The sequence below is a fragment of the Hemitrygon akajei genome, chromosome 2, assembly GCF_048418815.1.
Source record: "Hemitrygon akajei chromosome 2, sHemAka1.3, whole genome shotgun sequence".
Classification (NCBI taxonomy): Eukaryota; Metazoa; Chordata; class Chondrichthyes; order Myliobatiformes; family Dasyatidae; genus Hemitrygon; species Hemitrygon akajei.
The window spans coordinates 67,233,295-67,253,559 of NC_133125.1; the positions used below are offsets into that span (position 1 = coordinate 67,233,295).

The following is a 20,265-nucleotide window of genomic DNA, read 5'->3' on the forward strand; positions in this document are numbered from 1 at the left end:
ACCCCTGAATGGGATACGGACTCAGAGGACGAGGAAATGGAGATGTGGTATATGCTGCCTTTCACTAACTCCCCACTAATCGAGGAAGAGATTCCCAACCCTTCTCACACTGAGGCAGCTGAGTGGAGGGGCCAATGTAGCACTGGGGGAATTGAGTGTTACAACTATCTCCCTAGTGAGATATGTCACTACCATTAACAAATAGATTAGAGGTTTTGACATCACAAAATTCCTTCAAAAACGGTGTTATTAATGACAATAGACAATAGGTGCAGAAGTAGACCATTCAGCCCTTTGAGCCTGCACCGCCATTTTGAGATCATGGCTGATCAATTACTATCAATACCCGTTTCCTGCCTTGTCCCCATATCCCTCGATTCCCCTATCCATAAGATACCTATCTAGCTCCTTCTTGAAAGCATCCAGAGAATTGGCCTCCACCACCTTCTGAGGCAGTGCATTCCAGACCCCCACAACTCTCTGGGATAAGAAGTTTTTCCTGAACTTTGTCCTAAATGACCTACCCCTTATTCTCAAACCATGCCCTCTGGTACTGGACTCTCCCAGCATCTGGAACATATTTCCTGCCTCTATCTTGTCCAATCCCTTAATAATCTTATATGTTTCAATCAAATTCCCTCTCAATCTCCTTAATTCCAGTGTGTACAAGCCCAGTCTCTCTAATCTCTCTGCGTAAGACAGTCCAGACATCCCAGGAATTAACCTCATGAATCTATGCTGCACTTCCTCTACAGCCAGGATGTCCTTCCTTAACCCTGGAAACCAAAACTGTACACAATACTCCAGGTGTGGTCTCACCAGGGCTCTGTACAAATGCAAGAGGATTTCCTTGCTCTTGTACTCAATTCCCTTTGTAATAAAGGCCAACATTCCATTAGCCTTCTTCACTGCCTGCTGCACTTGCTCATTCACCTTCAGTGACTAATGAACAAGGACTCCTAAATCTCTTTGTATTTCTCCCTTACCTAACTCTACACCGTTCAGATAATAATCTGCCTTCCTGTTCTTACTCCCAAAGTGGATAACCTCACACTTATTCACATTAAACACCATCTGCCAAGTATCTGCCCACTCACCCAGCCTGCCCAAGTCACCCTGAATTCTCCTAACATCCTCATCACATGTCACACTGCCACCCAGCTTAGTATCATCAGCAAATTTGCTGATGTTATTTTCTATGCCTTCATCCAAATCGTTAACGTAAATGGTAAACAGCTGTGGTCCCAATACCGAGCCCTGTGGCACCCCACTAGTCACCACCTGCCATTCCGAGAAACACCCATTCACCGCTACCCTTTGCTTTCTATCTGCCAACCAGTTTTCTATCCATGTCAATGCCTTCCCCCCGATGCCCTGAGCTTTGATTTTACCCACCAATCTTCTATGTGGGACCTTATCAAATGCCTTCTGAAAATCGAGGTACACTACATCCACTGGATCTCCCCCGTCTAACTTCCTGGTTACATCCTCGAAAAACTCCAACAGATTAGTCAAGCATGATTTACCCTTGGTAAATCCATGCTGGCTCGGCCCAATCCTATCACTGCTATCTAGATATGCCACTATTTCATCCTTAATAATGGACTCTAGCATCTTACCCACCACCGATGTCAGGCTGACAAGTCGATAGTTCTCTGTTTTCTCCCTCCCTCCTTTCTTAAAAAGTGGGCTAACATTAGCCATTCTCCAATCCTCAGGAACTGATCCTGAATCTAAGGAACATTGGAAAATGATTACCAATGTATCCGCAATTTCCAGGGCCACCTCCTTTAGTACCCTAGGGTGCAGACCATCTGGACCTGGGGATTTGTCAGCCTTCAGTCCCATCAGTCTTCTCATCACCGTTTCCTTCCGAATGTCAATCTGTTTCATTTCCTCTGTTACCCTATGTCCTTGGCCCATCCATACATCTGGGAGACTGCTTGTGTCTTCCTTAGTGAAAACAGATCTAAAGTACTCATTAAATTCTTCTGCCATTTCTCTGTTTCCCATAACAATTTCACCCAATTCATTCTTCAAGGGCCCAACATTGTTCTTAACTATCTTCTTTCTCTTCACATACCTAAAAAAGCTTTTGCTATCTTCCTTTATATTCTTGGCTAGCTTGCGTTTGTACTTCATTTTTTCTCCCCGTATTGTCTTTTTAGTTAAGTTCTGTTGTTCCTTAAACACTTCCCAATCATCTGTCCTCCCACTCACCTTAGCTCTGTCATATTTCCTTTTTTTTAAATGCTATGCAATCTCTGACTTCCTTTGTCAACCACTGTGGCCCTTTTCCCCCCTTTGAATCCTTCCTTCTCTGGGGGACGAACTGATTTTGCACCTTGTGCATTATTCCCAAGAATACCTGCCATTGCTGTTCCACTGTCTTTTCTGCTAGGCTATCCGTCCTATGACGGGATGACAAATTATTTCAAAGTCATGAGGACATGACTATTTATGGTGGGAAGGGGGTGGGGGGAAAGAGTGTTAACGTCCTGGTTCACATCTCTACCGTTATGCTGTAGGTATTTCATTTAGCGGTTCTCTAAGAGCAGTTTGTTCTGCTTTCAGCCTGTTTGGGTTATTGTTGAAGACAAGGGATGATGAGGAATGTGTGCCATCGAACTGGGGGGAGGGGGGGAGTGGATCGTGAGTGACATTTGGAAGGTGCTGTGTGCTTCCAAGCAGACTGAGGGCCCAGCGTGAGTGACAGAGAAGTTCAAGATGAGCTCCAACTTGTGCACGTTTCTCTGTTTAATTAGAATGGTCCCTTTTTGGGTTTTTTTCTTTCATTTCTTTACTAACCCTTTAGTTACGTAAGATTCAAAAATACAATTCCTTTAATCGTGTGCCGTGTGTTATTTCTTGGCACTGAGTTGTAACAGGATAGCAAATCACACAGCATCCACACATACTGAGGTTTGGGGTGGGAGAGCTATCTCAATCTCACGGGTTTGGCAGGACTGGAGTGTGTCTTCCCTAGACTTACACGGCCAAAGAGACCAGGTGGTTTCACCATAAAAACACAGCGCTACAAAAAATGGCAACAGAAGTTCCAAAGACCTCATTCTTGGCAGAGGAGGGATCTTTTTCTAGAAGAATTCCAAGAAGATGGACAACACCTGGGAACTAAGCAGCTTGAGGGACTGGACCAGGACAGAAGACTCTGGCAAGTTGCTGGCAGAAGCCTATGCCCTAGTAGGAGTAGTGTGCTTAACTAACACATTCATACCAATGCTGAGTACCCGGATTTTGTTCAATAGTACCTCTCGTTACTTATCAAATATCTTCTGAAGGTCTTAAAAATCATACAGCTGGTTTTGTTCTTTACTCCAAAAACATTTGGAAAGGGTAGACAGTCAGATTCTGTTTCCCAGGGAAGAAATTTCAAACACCACAGGATATGCTGTAAAGCAGGGGTTCCTAACTTTTTATGCCATGGACAAATGCCATTAATTGAGGGGTCTGTGGAACCCAAGCTGGGAACACAGCCATAAAGGCCTGCAGGGCAGGCATAGTTTAAAGGCAGCATGACAGGCAAGTTTTTGAAATGCAGACAGTGTTACCTGCCTAAAATGAGTAGAAGTGAACTGGGTAGTTTGGAGGAGTCCAAGAGGCTCTTTGATAGTCATGTGAATATGGAGGGAATGGAGGAACACGGATGATAGATACAAGGACAACATATAGCATAAATCAGCATCAAGAGACGCATAACATTGTGGGTCAAAATGCCTGCCCAGTGCTCTGCTGTTCTATGTTCTATGGAGTTGGACTTGGAATAGCTGTGATGAAGGATGGAGCTATGTGGTCTGGAAAAATACAAACTGGACATCATGCAGTAGGTTGTTGGCTGGTAGATTCAGCTGGATAGCCCAGCTGATAAAGCCTTTCAACATTCTTGATTATTGATTATTGATAAACGAACAGGCAGTGGTTAGCCAGAATGGATATCTCGTCATTTTATGAACTGGACTTGGGCAATTTTCTGTAAGGTGTTATAAATCTGCTGCATAGTAGCACAACTGTTTCTGGATTGCAAGTCTGTGGAACTACAGATGAAGCCCCGTATGCAGTTACAATATCCAGTACTCCAAGCAGATTACTGATATCATGGAGTATGATCAGAACATAAGCAGAGTTGCCTTGCTCCAATTACATTAGGGCTCATGCAAGAACAGATCTGGAATAATGTTTACAAGGCTGCCCTCCCAATGCAAAGTATAAACGTGTCGTTCACCAAGTTGATTCCTACGATGGCATGTTTTTCATAAAGTTGATGAGCAGAAGGCTCCTAGACTCTAAAATTTTTGCATGCTGACAAGATCACTTTTCATTTGTTAAATTCAAAGGGCTTGACATGACAGGTATGGAAATGATATTTCCCCTGGCTGACATGTCTGGGACTACTAGCTGTGTTTCAAAATTAAGGGCCAACCATTCAAGACAAGGTTAGAATTTCTTCCAGAGCAAGGGTTCCCAACCTGGGGTCCACAGACCACTCGGTTAATAGTAGGGGTCCATGGCATAAAAATGGTTGGGAACCCCTGACCTAGAGGGTAATAAATCTTTGAAATACATTTCTCTTTCTCTAGTCATTTTGGGTCAAGAGGCCCAGTGTCCAATTCTTGCATCAAAAAATCTGCTGGAAGAATTCTATGGATCAAGCATCTGTGGGAAGCAAAGAACTGATGACATTGATAGAAATCCTGAATCAATCCTTATGCAGGATTTTGACCCCAAGCATCAACAATTTTTTGATTGTTTGCTACTCCAGATTCCAGCAGCTACAGTCCCTTCTGTGCCATTTGTTACATCTGCCAATTAGATTTTCAAACAAGTATATCTTGTTTCTGAGACATTCAAGGTCAAATCTAGCTCATTATTACTTTGTTGCCAAAATAATGAAAACTGCCAATCTCTCAGGCTGACTGTGACTTCAATATTGTCCCTACTCAATGCATACAGAAGCCATCACAAATTGATGAAACGTGCAGCAAAGCATGAAAAAAACGACTGAAACTCCAAGGCTATTTTTCATCCAGTTGATGTAATTTGTGTTCTTTCAGTCTCTCAGGTGCAAGGAATTATAGCTGTAGGTTGGTAATGGCAAAAGCCAGGATATCTTCCATTTAAGGAAAAGAGATTAATAGAGATTTACCTTCCTACAATTTTGCTCTCCACATTCTCTGCTGACCCCAATCTCTACCAAGACTTGCAATGGCTGCAGTGCCTTTGTTCACTCAGGTTCTCTCCTTCCTCTGCCATACCAACACATTTTCTTTCATTGCACCAAAGTGGCTGACTCTTTAGGGGAGACAGGACAGCAAGAGGGTTACGCTGATCAACTTAAATGATGGGAAGACAGGAGGAGGTTTTAATGGAGTGTGATCACCAGATGGAAGTGTTGAGATGAATGGCCTGTTCCAGTGCCGTACTTCCTATGTAATATTACACCAGCTTTAGAGTGCAAGTGGGCCTGCATGCAGAATTGTCTGTGCCTCCTAGTTGAGAGCCACTGGTTTCCACTAAATTATTATATTTGGGACATTAAATATGTTCTACTCAAGCACAAACATGAGAAAGTTTGCAGATGCTGGAAATCCAAAGCAATACACACAAAACGCTGGAGGAACTCAGCAGGTCAGGCAGCATCTATGGAAAAGAGTAAGAAGCCTGCGTTTCAGACCAAGACCCAGCATGTTGTGTGTGATGTTCTGCTCAATGCTCAATAGTGTGTAAACCCATCCAAGAGCAAATGAAATAAATATTAAATCACCTGCACTAACAGTGAACTGAAAACTGACTGGAGGGTGTTTTCTTACACCACATATTTTAAATTACATACGAATAGTCTAAGTTGAGCCAATTGCAGAAGGGCAGCATACACAATAGATTGCTAGACACATACTTATACTGGAAATTTTAAAACAACCAATAGAAGCCAATTAAAAAGTTATACCAAGCACATTACATGAGTCAAATGCTGATATCACACTAATCTATTTCTTTTGGTATGCTGGAGAAAGATCATTTTCAACTTATGGCTGAAAAAAAAGCAGTTACATGTCTTGATTATGCTGTTACTTCAGCGATTTTGTTGGATTGATGGAAACTCAAGAGTAAAACTGGCATCCAGTATATCTGAGTACATTTTTCTAATTGCACTTGTAACAAAATTTCCACACCAACATCACAACTCCTTTCTTGCACACAAATATTGGAACATACCATGAGTGAAGCAGATGACATCTCCAAACAGCTTACACATAGAAGAAGTGTAGGATGCTTCAAAGTAATTGACCTTTTCTGTAAAATAGTGACACATAAATTGTATCAAACTATGAACACCCAAAAGTGAACATTCTCCTTCAGTATCCTCCGTACACCTTAGTACATTTCAAAAAGTACACCCTTGTAGTGAGCTTACCATTTGTTGTGACTAGGTTATCACCATACAAGTCATGCATAATTGTTGAAGGATCCTTTTCAAATACAGATATCTTAGCTGGAAAAGCAAGAGTTATACATTATGCCACATTTCATTTCAGTGCACGAATTGTTCAATGGAAAATCCACTTGCAATGCTACATTACTTGAAATGGAACAAGTTTCTCATGACTGGGCATCACATTAACCAGACTGAGCATAATGGACATGTGACTTGACTATCATTGATGCCACTGCCAACTTTCCACGAATACTTTTATCGAGATAATCCTTTGAAAAAAGTAACACGAGTTTTCTTTAAATGTATTCACCTGGCAAGTTAGCTGTCACATATACATAGTTCCATATTTAAAAATCAGAGTCAGAGTTGAACTGTATGAAAACAGGTCCTTCAGTCCAATTCATCCATGTTGAACCAGTTGTCAATCCAAACTAGCCCAATTAGCCGGTATCTGGCCTATCTCCCGCTAAACCTTTCTCAGCCATGTACTGTCCAAATCTCTTATAACATTGTAACCATACACATCTCTACAGCTCATTCCATATACCCATCACCTTCTATAAAAAAGTTTTCTCTCACATCCCTTTTAAATTATCCTCTAGTTTCCAACTCCTTACTCTGGACTATGACCACCCACCTTATCTACACCCCTCATTTTATTTTGTTCTATATGGCCTCATCTCAGCCTCCCAAGCTGTAAGAACAAGTCAGTCTATAGACTATCCATCCTTTCCTTGTAGCTTGAGCCCTCCATTTACAGTAACATTTACATGAATCTTTTCCGATGCCCTTCCAGTTTAATGGCAGTCCTGCTATAGCTGGGCAACCAGACTGAGCACAATATTTCAAGTGTGGTATAACCAACAACCTGGAGAGCTGCAACTTAACACCCCAACTTCTGCAAGCAGTGCCCTGGCTGATGAAGGGAAGCATGCCAAATACCTTTTTCACCACCCTGTCTACTAGTGTCACCACTTTCAGGGAACTGTGTACCTTTACCCCTAGGGCTCTCTGTTCTACAACACTGTGCAAGACTTACACAAGTTTAAACTTACCAAAATGCAAATCTTCACCCTTGCCCAAGGGAAATTCCTTCCACCAGCCTTTTGCCCACTTCCTTAATTCATCAAGATCTTGTAATCTTCAAAAAATCTTCACTGTCCACCACAACACTTATTTTGGTGTTATTCACAAACTTACAAACCACGTTAGCAACACTGCCACCCAGATTATTAGTATGAATGACCAATACACAGCACAGATCCCAGTGGTACACCACTATCTCAAACCTCCAATCTGAATAGCAGCCCTCTGTAGGCAGTATTCTGGACTTTGGTGAATATAACTGATATTAATTCAAGCAAGAACCAGTCTTCAGTTTTTAATGTAAATTGTAAATTTCAAGCAGTAAATTGAAGTTAAAAGCACATCTTAGCAAATAAACAATTCTGTCTATGTAGCACAGACTAAAGGACGTGGTTTGCAAAATGGTGACCATCAGATGCTTGCATAAGCATCAAACTGACTGTGGGAAAACCTGGAATTAAAGCACAAGAGGGATGATAGTACAGAAAAATTTAACCATCATGAACTCCCACATCTCCCAGTGATCCTATGATTTCAGTCTGAGGCTAATGTGCTAGCAGCCTTCAGGAGGGTGAACCCATGAAAAGCATCCGGCCTAGATGGCATACCTGGCCAAGCATTAAAGACCAACACTGATAAACTGGCTGGAGTGTTCACTGAGGTCTTTACCCTCTCGTTTCAGCAGTCAGAGGTACCCACCTGCTTCAAGCAGGCTTCTATTATACGGTCCCCAAGAAGAAAGTGGTGATTTGCCTCAATGACTATCGCCCAGTAGCAGTGACAAAGTGTTTTGAGAGGTTGATGATGAAATATTTCAAGTCCTGCGCAAGAAGCAACTTAGATCCACTCCAATTTGCCTACCAGGGCAACAGGTCCACAGCAGATGCCATCTCATTGGCTCTTCACTCAACCTGGAACAGCTGGACAGCAAAGATGCAAAGATCAGGATGCACTTTATTGACCACACCTCAGCATTCAATACCATCATCCTCAATAATAATCAATAAGCTTCAAGACCTTGACCTCAATACATAAATTGTGCAATTGGATCCTTGATTACCTCACTTGTAGACCCAGGTTAGTTCAGTTTGGCAACAACTGTGATCTCTGTGATCTCTATCAGCACAGGTACCCCACAAGGCTGTGTGCTCAACCCTCTGCTCTGGTCGTTGTACAGTGCTTAAGCACTGCTCCAATGCCATATTCTAGTTTGCTGACAACACCACTGTTCTAGGCCAAAGGTGGAGATGAATCAGCATATAGGAGGGAAACTGAAAATCTGGCTGAGTGGTGCTATAACAACAAACAAAGCCAGCAAGACCAAGGAGCTGATTATTGACTTCAGGAGAAGGAAACCATTGGGTCCATGACCCACTCCTCAGAGGATTAGAAGTGGAGAGGGTTAGCAACTTCAAGTTTCCCTCAGTGTTATTATTTTGGATGTCCTGTCCTAGGATGACCTGCACTTAAGTGCAATTATGAAAAATTCACAGCAGCACCTCTACTTCCTTAGGAGCTTACGGACATTCAGCGTGACACTTAAAACATTGACAAACTTCTATAGATGTGTATTGGATAGTATATTAACTGGCTACATCTCAGCCAGGTATGGAAATACCAATGCCCTCGAACAGAATATTTTACAAAAAGTAGGGGATACGGTCCACTCAACCTGGGTAAAACCCTCCCCACCATTGAGCATACCTACATGAAACAGGAATGCAGCAATCATCAGGGTCTCCCACCACCCAGAACATATTTTCTTCTTGTTGCTGCCATTAGGAAGGTGGTATAGGAGCCTCAGAACTCACATCAGTAGGTATCAGTTCAGGAACAGTTACTACCCCTCAACCATCAGGCTCTTGAACTAAAGGGGATAACTCCACTCAATTTCACTTGTTCCATCATTGAAATGTTTCCACAACCAGTGGACTCACTTTCAATGACTCTTCATCTCATGTTTTCGATATTTATCGCTAATTAATTTATTATTATTATTACTTAATTTTTATTTGCACAGTTTATTGTCTTCTGCACATTGGTTGAATACCCAAGTTGACTGAATCACTGATTCTGTTAGTCTATAGATTTAATGAGTATGTCCACAAGAAAATGAAACACAGAGTTATATATGGTGGCATACATGTACTTTGATAATAAATTTACTTGGAACTTTGAAAACCTTGAGATGTAGTATACATACCCAAATTTGATAAGAAGGGCTAGATTAGAAATAAAACAGGCTTCTTTCAGGGATTCTTATACAACTGCTCTTTTATAGTGGGATACACTCAACACAATGACATTACAGTGAATACAATCCCAATTCAGAAGCTTTAAAAATATCAGCAAATGGCGGGGTGGAAACTAAAGTGTACAATTCAAATGCAAACTCCCCAAAGAGAAGTGTTTTGTTTACAACTTGATTTTAAAAAGAAATTGAAGACAGCCAATGCCTGCAAACAGTGGTCTGCAAGAAAGGGGACGTCTTTTACAGCGACATCTCCCTGCTGTCTGCCACGGGAAAGGTCACAGTCTTCCTCAACCACCTCCTTCCAGTGGATGGAGAGATACACGAATGATTTGGAAGATGGAATTGATGGCTTTATTGCAAAGTTTGCAGACGATATGAAGATAGGTGGATGGCAGTTAGTTTTGAGGAAGTAGAGAGGCTACAGAATGATTTGGTCAGATTAGGAGAATGGACAAAGAAATAGCAGATGGAATACAGTGTTGGGAAGTGTATAATCATGCACTTTGCTAGAAGAAATGAAAAGGTATTGTCTCTCCATTTGGAAAATGGAAAAAGAATACAAAAAACTGAGGCGCAAAGGGACTTGGGAATTCATGTGCAGGATTCTCTAAAGGTTAATTTGTAGGTTGCGTCTGTTGTGAGGAAAACAAATACAATGTTAGCATTCATTTCTAGAGGGCTAGAATGCAAAAGCAAGGATGTAATATTGAAACTTTACAAAGCACTGGTGAAGCTTCACTTGGAGTATTGTGAGCAGGTTTAGGCCCCTTACCTTAGAAAGCATGTGCTGAAACTGGAGAAGCTTCAAAGGAGGTTCATGAAAATGATTCCAGGGTTGAATAGCTTGTCATATGAAGAGCATTAAATGGCTCTGGGCCTGTATTCACTAGAATTCAGAAGAATGAGGGGTGACCTCACCGAAACCTATTGAATGGTGAAAGGCTTTGACAGAGTGGATGTGGAGAGGATGTTTCCTAAGATGGGAGAGTCCAAGACATAGAGGTCACAGCTTCAGAATAGAGGAGGTCCTTTTCGAATGGAGACCAGGAGGAATTTGTTTAGCCAGAGAGTGGTGAATCTGTGGAATTCTTTGCCACAAGCAGCTGTGGAGGCCAAGTCTTTATGTATATTTAAAGCAGAGGTTTTTGATTGGTCAAGGCATTAAGGGATATAGGGAGAAGGCAGGCGATTGGAGCTGAGCGGAGAATTGGAGCAGCCATGATGAAATGGCAGAACAGACTTGATGGGCCAAATAGCCTAATTCTGCTCTTAAATCTTACGGTCAAGTCAGTTTACCTTCTGTCCATCTAAAGGTATAGTGGATATCATCAATACAGTGTATACATTACCATCTGCAAAAGCCTTCAACCTAGATAGACTGTAGAACACCATCCTCAAATTCAGCAGACCAAGAAATTTGCCCCCACACACGTAAAACATGATCCTAACCAATGTCAATCAGGACTATGTCATGCCCGCAATCCCACTCCCTTAAACACACCCCTTCCCTCTACCACTCCCCCAAATACTTCTCACCTTAAGGCTGCACCTTAAATCTGGCAAATTTCCATCAGGAATGGAGCTAATCTTCAAACCTAAAGGGAAATTATTCTGAGGTGTAGTCACTATAGCATCAAGCTCCAAGCCACTGCCCATTCATTGACTAAAGCATACTGAAGGATAGAACTTGAATCAACATCCACAAGAGAAAAGGCATCTATCAACCTGACCCACTGTACAACACTGCCCTCTGAAATAAAGTGCTCACAACAGGATTGCAGAAAACTTGCATGACTGCTCATTTTGCCTTTAACGCATATACACTGCCACTAATCAAATGAAGAGTATAAAGACTTCATACCTATGGTCTACCAGGCAATAGAGATCCTTCTCATGTTGCATGTGTCTTGGGCATGGACAGCCTACAACAGACACTTCAAAGCACTGGAAAATTAGCAGCACTGCATTTCTGCAAAACCCTCCCAATTCACTGGAAGGGTGACTGGTTTTTGCCCAGATCAGCATCCTCAACATGGAGGTCCCAGTTCCACTCACACATGGCTACTTTGAGAAAGTCATGTTAATCACATGCCTGACACTGAAACGGTTCTGAATTTTGGCATGGGAATAGATTAGGAGGGGAAAAAGAAAAGATTCAAGTATATGCTCAAGCCTCCTTACAAAGTTAACATTTCCTCTGACCCATCACTATTCGAAGTGGAGAAGTAACATTGTGGATGGCACTAAGAACCATGCACTGAAAGCACAGAGAAGTGCTATATAAGCAGAAGGAAAATGAGCAAATGACCTCAAACTATCCTCTTGCCTGCTCTCTGAGGCACTTCCTACCCCAGCTGTGATACCCACATTGGCTTCATTTATCACCTCAGAATCTACAAATGAAAGATAAATTATTAAAGAGGTGGAACACAATCAGCCCATTGAAAAGTTGCCTTGTCATACATACTTGCAAATTATTTATACCTGTTGCAGTGACTCACATTTTGGCTCGAATATACAAAACTCCATTTGAAACTGATCCACACAAAACAGGAACCTCATATTTAATCATGATCTATGCTCATTTGGTTCATTTTGTCTATTAGTCTCAACTTTCTCAATGTATTAATGATAGAAATATTTACTAATCTTAGTTGCTAACCTGGTGACTTTTAAAATTGCTTGCTAAGAAGATTCTTGATGCGAATTAAGAAAGGAGTAGAAAGTACAGTAACAGGACACAAGTGATTCTGCAGATACTAGAAATCTTGAGCAAAACACACAAAATGCTGAAAGAATTTAGCAAGTCAGGCAGCATCTGTGGAGGGAAGTAAACAGTCAAGATTCTGGGTCAAGACCCTTCATCAAGACTGAACATCTACCTGGACTGCTCTTCCAAAGAGCTGTACAATTCCGTAGAATGACTTAGCTGCATTTTCATATCCTGTTAAGTATTTCAAGGAGTATCACCAAGGACCAGGGATATTAAAGTTTTGGCCGGGGTGCAGTACTGCCAGAGCTCACCAGAGCGCCGTCCAGCACCTCCGTAAAAAAAAAGTCAAAATAAACAAGCGGGGAATTTAACAACGGCCACATACTAAATAGAGGGAATTTTACGGAAGTGGGGGTTGGGGAGAGGGGCTGGTGGCTGCTGGGGAAAATACCACTGATAACATTAGGATATTTGATCGTTTTTGGTGAAATCCTGGAGCTGTGACTGTTTTGTGAAATTCCTCCTCGCTTGACCCGTTGTCCCAGCATATCCTGCTGTAGCCTCTCACCATTTCACAGATCCTCAGTCTCTTTCCAGCACTCGTTGTTTGAGCATTGTTCGCCAATAAAATAAAAATCTTAGATCTTTTGAAAAATGGCATGTTGCTTGCCGAAGTGGGCCATAAGGTTGGTAAGAACGAATCGAGCATTCGCACAATAAAGCAGAAAGAAGCTGAAATTCATGGAAGTGTTAGTGCTACCCCTACAATGGCAAAAATGGTCTCTCTGGTTTGTGATGAAGTGCTTGCAAAGATTGAGAAACCATTAAGTGTGTGGCTAGAGGACATGTCACAGAAGCATATCCCTGTTGATGGCAAAATTATGCGTGATAAAGCACTTGGCCTCTATGAGCAAAACTGTGAGGAGGTTGAGGAGAGCAAGAGGAAGGAGTTTAAGGCTAGTAAGGGATGGCTGTCTAGCTACTGTATGTAAACCACTACAACCTCAAGAACTTAAAGGTCACGGGAGAATCGGCATGGCAGATGTACCAAATATCCTGTTACGGAGCTGATCGAAGTACATGCTTGAAATCTCTCAGAAAAAAAATTGTTGATCACAAACGATCAAAAGCTCACACTGCTGCTCTAAGTGTTGAAAATATAGCTAGTGAAGATGCTCTTGGAAAATTATGTGACACCATGAATGCTTCGCATCTAAAGGCAACTTGTTCAATTTTTCGCTCTGCATATTATTTAGCTCAGAATGACAGACCATACTCTGATCACTTTGGCTTATTGGAACTTTAAAACAAATAGTATTGACATTGGAATTGGACTGCATTCCTGCATTAGTGCTACAGAGATAATTAATCACATAGCCATTAATATGAAAAAGAAAATTTGCCAGCATATCAAGCAGATAAATGGCAAATTTTCTGTTCTCACTGATGAAACAACAAGCCTGAGCATTAAGACCGCCCTAATAGTTTATTTGAAATGTGAAAGTGATAAGGAAGGTGATCCTCATTTTATGTTTTTAGATCGAATTGAACTGCCTGATCAGAAAGCTGCAACTATTGCTAAGCATCTATTGAACTGTCTCAATAACTATGGGTTTGATACCTCTTACTTGAAACAGAACCTTGTAGCATTTGCTAGTGATGGGGCAAGTGTAATGCTTGGTGTCAACTCTAGTGTTGCTACAATTCTCAAGGAACATTACCCTGATGTGATAATTTGGCTCTGTCTTAATCACAGATTAGAACTTGCAGTAGGTGATTCGGTGAGAGAAGTTCATGGAATAAATTATTTTTAATGATTTATGGACAAACTGTACTGTTTACAGTAGATCAAAAGGAACTGTCTGAATGTGCCTCTCAACTAGAACAACAAATTTGCAAAATAGGCCGTGTTCTGGGGAGCAGGTGGGTAGCTAGCTCGTTTCGAACAGTTTCAGCAGTGTGGCAAATTTATGAAGCACTGTGTTTTCATTTTGAAAAAGCAGTGAAGGATGAAATGATCTGGGAGAGAAAGAAAAGCCTATGAAGGTCTGTTCAACAGACTCTCTTTAGAACAGTTTCTATTGGACTTAGCTCTAATTTGGAGAAGAAAGGCTGAGAATCAGAACGGGAGAGCGGTGGGAGACATGTTGATTTTTTCCTTCTTCTCATCAGAGTTAAGAGAGGCGGGACTGCGCAGGCATGTGGCTTCGGGCAGTGAAGCGCGGAAGATTTAAAAGGAATACAGCCTTATACAGCAGGCAGCGGGCAGCAGGGTGAGCCGGGAGTAGTGTGAAGGCTTAAGGGCTTTGGCTCAATAGGCTTAGGTGGAAACGGGTGAGGCAAGGTAGTTTGAGGTTTCAGTTTTTCCTGTTGTTTGAGGAAAGGGGGAAGTATGAGTGTGAGGGCAGCTAGTTGTTCTTGGTGTCGGATGTGGGAGGTCCTGGAGTCTCCTAGCCTCCCGGACGTCCACATCTGCGCCAGGTGCGCCAAGCTGCAGCTCTTCAGGGACTGTGTTAGGGAACTGGAGCTGCAGCTCGATGCCCTTTGTCTGGTCAGGGAGAGTGAGGAGTTGATAGAGAGGAATTACAGGTAGGTGGTCACACCGGGGCCACGGGATGCAGACAAGTGGGTCACGGTTAGGAGGGGGAAGGGGAAGAGTCAGGTACTAGAGAGTACCCCAGTGGCTGTACCCCTTGACAATAAGTACTCCTGTTTGAGTACTGTTGGAGTAGGGGGGACAGCCTACTTGGGGGAAGCAACAGTGGGTGTGCCTCTGGCACAGAGTCTGGCTCTGTAGCTCAGAAGGGTAGGGAAAGGAAGAGGAAGGCAGTAGTAATAGGGGACTCGATAGTTAGGGGGTCAGATAGGCGATTCTGTGGACACGACAGTGACAGTAGGAATGGAATGAGGTGGAGGATAAATGTGTGGCTGAGGGATTGAAGCAGGGGGCAGGGATTCAAGTTTCTGGATCATTGGGACCTCTTTTGGGCAGGTGTGACCTGTAAAAAAGGACGGTGTGTTGCCCTTAAGGCATTTGTTTAGCTTTATTACATTTTCACTTTAGTAATTCGTTTGTAATTATTTTTTAGTTAAAGTTAAGGCTGTTGAAAGTAAATTTGTTGTCTGTGATGTATCGCGGCATGTGATGACGTCACACCTGGTTTCGCTGCATCTTGTGGGAAAATACCGGTTTGGAGAAACGGGAAGCAGGGGGCTTGTGTGTGCAGGATCAGCACGAGAGAAGTTTTCTTCTACACACTAAGAAACATCATAGAAGCAATGCCTTTTCACCATACGTTAATGTGGAAGAGTGAACAGTAAACGATTAATCTTACTGGGATCGTGCCTCACTGACTCCAGTTTATACTTGGTGTTTAGTTCAGAGTTTTTACACCTGTGCGAGAACACTACAGTGAAAAGGCGGCATTACCAGGTGTTTCAAGTGCTACGATGGCAGCACGATCCAGCGTCAAGACGTTGCCATCCAGCGCCAGGAGCAGTAGGGCATCAACAAATAAGACTGCCCACGCAGGAGCTAAAGCAGGAACTGCTAAGGTGCGAGCGTCATATGCTGAACAGGTAGCAAAACTGAAAATGGAAAAGGCTGCCAGAGAAGCCGAAAACCAGTTGGAAAGGGTAAGGATAGAAGCAGAGTTAGAAGTGCTGACGCTACACCGAGAAGCAGAAGCTGCCAGGGTGGAAGCAGAGATATTAGAAAATGCTGAAGAAAAGCATGTTCTGGATGACGTAAAATCTACTTCAGAAAGGACCAGATTGGAACGCACTAGCGACTACATCCGATCTCAAATGGACTTGAAGATTCGTTCTTCCTCTCCATACTTATATGCTAACGTCCCATTTCATGAGGAGTCAAAGAGAAGTCCAATTGCATCACATCCATTGGAGGAAGATAATTTACCCTTGCAACTTTGCGACGAATTCAAGAATGAAAGGGCTGATGACAAATACTTCTCGACACCAAACTCACCAGATTTGGCGAGAGAAGAGGCAAAGGCTGAATTCAGAACAGCAAATCCCATAACAAATGTACACCCTCAGTCATATACCCACCGACATATTCCCCCAGCCAGCATGCCACTTGCAGCTGAACCCGTGGCACAGTATTTAGCACGACAAGATCTCATCACTTCAGGACTATACCAGTTTGACGATAAGCCTGAACATTACCGTGCATGGTACTCCTCATTCACCAACGCTACTGGCGGAGTCCAGCTCGAAGCAACCCAAGAGTTGGATCTTATGACAAAATGGCTGGGGAAAGAATCATGCGATCAGGTGAGACGCATACGTTCAGTGTACATCAACAACCCCAAGCTAGCCTTACGCAAAGCATGGGAGAGACTTCGGGAGTGCTATGCGGTCCCTGAAATTATTGAAACGGCACTATTTTGACGTCTGGAAAATTTTCCTAAGGTGTCAGCCAAGGACCACACTAAGCTAAGAGAGCTCGGAGATCTACTCATGGAGATTGAAGGCGCTAAAGAAGATGGCTATTTAACTGGCCTGTCATATCTAGATACTTCATACGGAATTAGACCAATTGTGGACAAACTTCCATTTGGGCTGCAGGAGAGGTGGGTGTCTGTTGGCTCAGAGTACAAAGAAGAGAGCGGTGGTTGATTTCCTCCTTTTAAGTATTTCACTAGGTTTGTGTGCAAGGAGGCGAAGAAGCGAAATGACCCTAGCTTCATGAGTCAAGGTAGCAGTACAATTCACACCAAGCCAGTTAAATCCACTTTGAATAATTTTAACATCAATAAACCTGTCTCAGTGCGTAAAACTGAAGCCTTTACAACTAACAATGACCCTAACAAGAATTGTCCATTGCACAGCAAACCCCACCCCATCAAAAAATGCAGAACTTTTAGGAAAAAATCCTTTGAAGAGAGTATGGCCCTTCTCAAGGAGAAAAAAATATGTTTTAAATGCTGTTCCTCTACCTCTCACCTCGCTAGAGAGTGTGTGATCCCCATGAAGTGCTCGGAATGTAATAGCACTAATCATGATGGGGCCATGCATACCAGCCCGTTACTGCAAAACGACAAAGCTCCTTCACCCTCACAACAGGACGATGGGGAGGGAGAGGATCACTCCAGGACAACTGTTGTCAGCTCGAGCTGCACAGAAGTTTGCGGTCAAGGTCAGTCAAGCCGTTCTTGTTCAAAGATCTGCCTCACTAAGGTGTACCCTAGAGGAGCCAAAGACAAGGCCATCAAAGCCTATGTAATTCTGGACGACCAGAGCAATCGCTCACTAGTCAGACCAGAGTTCTTTGACTTGTTCAACGTAGAGAGTAATCAGTTCCCATACTACCTTAGAGCTTGCTCAGGCAGCGTAGAAACATATGGAAGAAAGGCAGAAGGTTTCCAGCTCGAGTCGCTGGATGGTAAAGTTGTCATCTGTCTCCCTCCGCTCTTAGAGTGCAATGAAATTTTGAATAACTGCACTGAGATCCCGACGCCAAGTGTAGTGCAGCACCAGCCACATCTCCACCACATTGCCAAGCACATCCCAGAACTGGACCCAAAAGCAGAAATACTCCTGCTTCTAGGAAGAGACATTCTCCAGGTGCACAAGGTCAGGCAGCAAGTCAATGGACCACACGACACCTCCTTTGCCCAACGCCTGGATCTGGGCTGGGTGGTGATAGGAGAGGTGTGCCTTGGCAATGTACACAAACCAACAGTTAACACACTCAAGACCAACGTGCTAGAGAGTGGCTGCCATTCAATTTTTCAACCCTGCACAAGTTTCATGTGTATCAAGGAAGCATGACAAGGCTTCAACTAGTGTAAAGTAACTGACAAGACACTGGGACAGTCAGTCTTCGCATCAAACTGAGCATGATAATAAACTTGCTCCATCAGCACAAGACGCCATCTTCTTAAAAATAATGGACACCAAGGTCTTCAGAGACGAAGCAAATAATTGGGTCGCCCCACTACCTTTCAGAGAACCACGCCAGCGCTTGCCAAACAACAAAGAGCAGGCAGTCAAGTGGTTCACGTCTTTGCAAAAAACCCTGAAAAGGAAACCTGAGATGCAGCAACAATACGTAGCATTCATGGAAAAGATCTTCGCTAATGGACATGCTGAAGTAGCACTGCCACCGAGGGAAGGCGAGGAGTGCTGGTACCTCCCAACGCTTTGGGGTTTACCACCCACAAAAGCCCAATCAGATCAGGGTGGTCTTTGACTCCAGTGCTCAGTACGCTGGTATCTCCCTTAATGATATGCTCCTCACAGGCCCCAACCTTAACAATACCCTTCTCGGGGTCCTGCTGCGCTTCCGGAAAGAGAAGGTCGCAATCCTAGCGGACATCCAGCAGATGTTCCATTGCTTCTTAGTACAGGAAGACCATTGCAATTTCCTCCATTTCTTATGGCACAAGGACAATGACATTAACAAGGAAGTCATTGAGTACCGGATGAAAGTCCATGTTTTCAGCAATAGTCCATCACCAGCCGTGGCCATCTATGGGCTGCGAAGAGCCATCAGAGAGGGTGCACAGGAGCACAGCAATGACACCGTTAAGTTTGTAGAAAGGCATTTCTATGTCGATGACGGCTTGATATCGCTACAGAAAGAAGACGAAGCAATTGATCTGCTCCGACGAACACAAGCCTCACTCGCTGAGTCAAACCTCCCCTTGCACAAGTTCACATCAAACTGTCAGGCAGTAATGGAGGCCTTTCCACACGATGACTGTGCTCCGACGATCAAAGACCTAGATCTAGATGGAGAAACCATACCCACGCAAAGGAGTTTGTGCCTCCTTTGGGAGATTACAACTGACACATTCACATTCTCCGTGCCGACCGTGATCAAGCCGTTCACCCGCCATGGAGTTCTCCCCACTGTCAACAGTGTTTTCAATCCCTTGGGTCTACTGGCGCCAGTTACGATCCAGGGAAGAGTCCTTCTCAGAGAACTTACCTCTGAGCTCTTCGACTGGGATACTCCCCTACCAGAAGACAAGCTAAACAGATGGCAGGCTTGGAGAGATTCACTTCAAGATCTAAAACAGCTTCATATCCGACGTAGGTGCACTGCGACCTCACCCACTGAGGCAGCGCACACAGAATTGTGCGTGTTTTCAGATGCGTCTACCAAGGCCATCAGTGCTGTGGCTTACTTGAAAGTAGTCGGGAAGGATGGTCAAGTTGAAGTAGGATTTGTAACTGGTAAGGCGAAGCTCACTCCTCAGTCTGAGCCGAAAATTCCAAGGCTTGAACTGTGCACAGCTGTCCTGGCTGTGGATATGGCGGACCTCCCACCAGAACGCCTTGAAGCCTGCCGTCCTTTTACGTATGTGGGGCTCGATGTATTTGGTCCCTGGACTATCATCACTAGACACACTAGAGGAGGACAAGCAGAGAGCAAACGGTGGGCCATCCTGTTGAGCTGCACGAGTTCAAGAGCAGTAGACATTGAGGTCATCGAATCTTTGGATACATCCAGCTGCATTAATGCTCTCAGGTGCTTCTTTGCGCTAAGAGGCCCTGCAAAACAATTAAGATCTGATTGCGGCACAAACTTTTTTGGAGCGTCCAAGGAGCTCGGGATGGACAAAACAGTGCAAAGGTATCTTAGTGAGCAGGGATGCAACTGGGAGTTTAACACACCACACGCCTCTCACTCGGGAGACTCATGGGAGCGGATGATTGGTATCGCCAGAAGAATTCTTGATTCAATGTTTCTTCAGCAACGCACCCGACTGACCCACGAGGTACTGTGCA

General features: G+C 43.4%; 1 protein-coding gene across 6 annotated transcripts in view; it reads right to left on the minus strand.

Annotated features, from left to right (window-relative positions):
• Positions 1–20,265, minus strand: part of LOC140713808 (uncharacterized) — a 142,288-nt gene that overhangs the window by 103,265 nt on the left and 18,758 nt on the right. For 4 of the 6 annotated variants that reach the window (XM_073024362.1, XM_073024379.1, XM_073024386.1 and 1 more), the window contains exon 3: positions 6,431–6,508. In XM_073024362.1, coding sequence (XP_072880463.1) covers positions 6,431–6,508 — 78 coding nt within the window. Of the gene's footprint in view, positions 1–6,231; positions 6,310–6,430; positions 6,509–8,236; positions 8,458–20,265 lie in introns of all 6 variants that reach the window. The other 2 variants (XM_073024400.1, XM_073024371.1) reach the window with 2 other exon arrangements.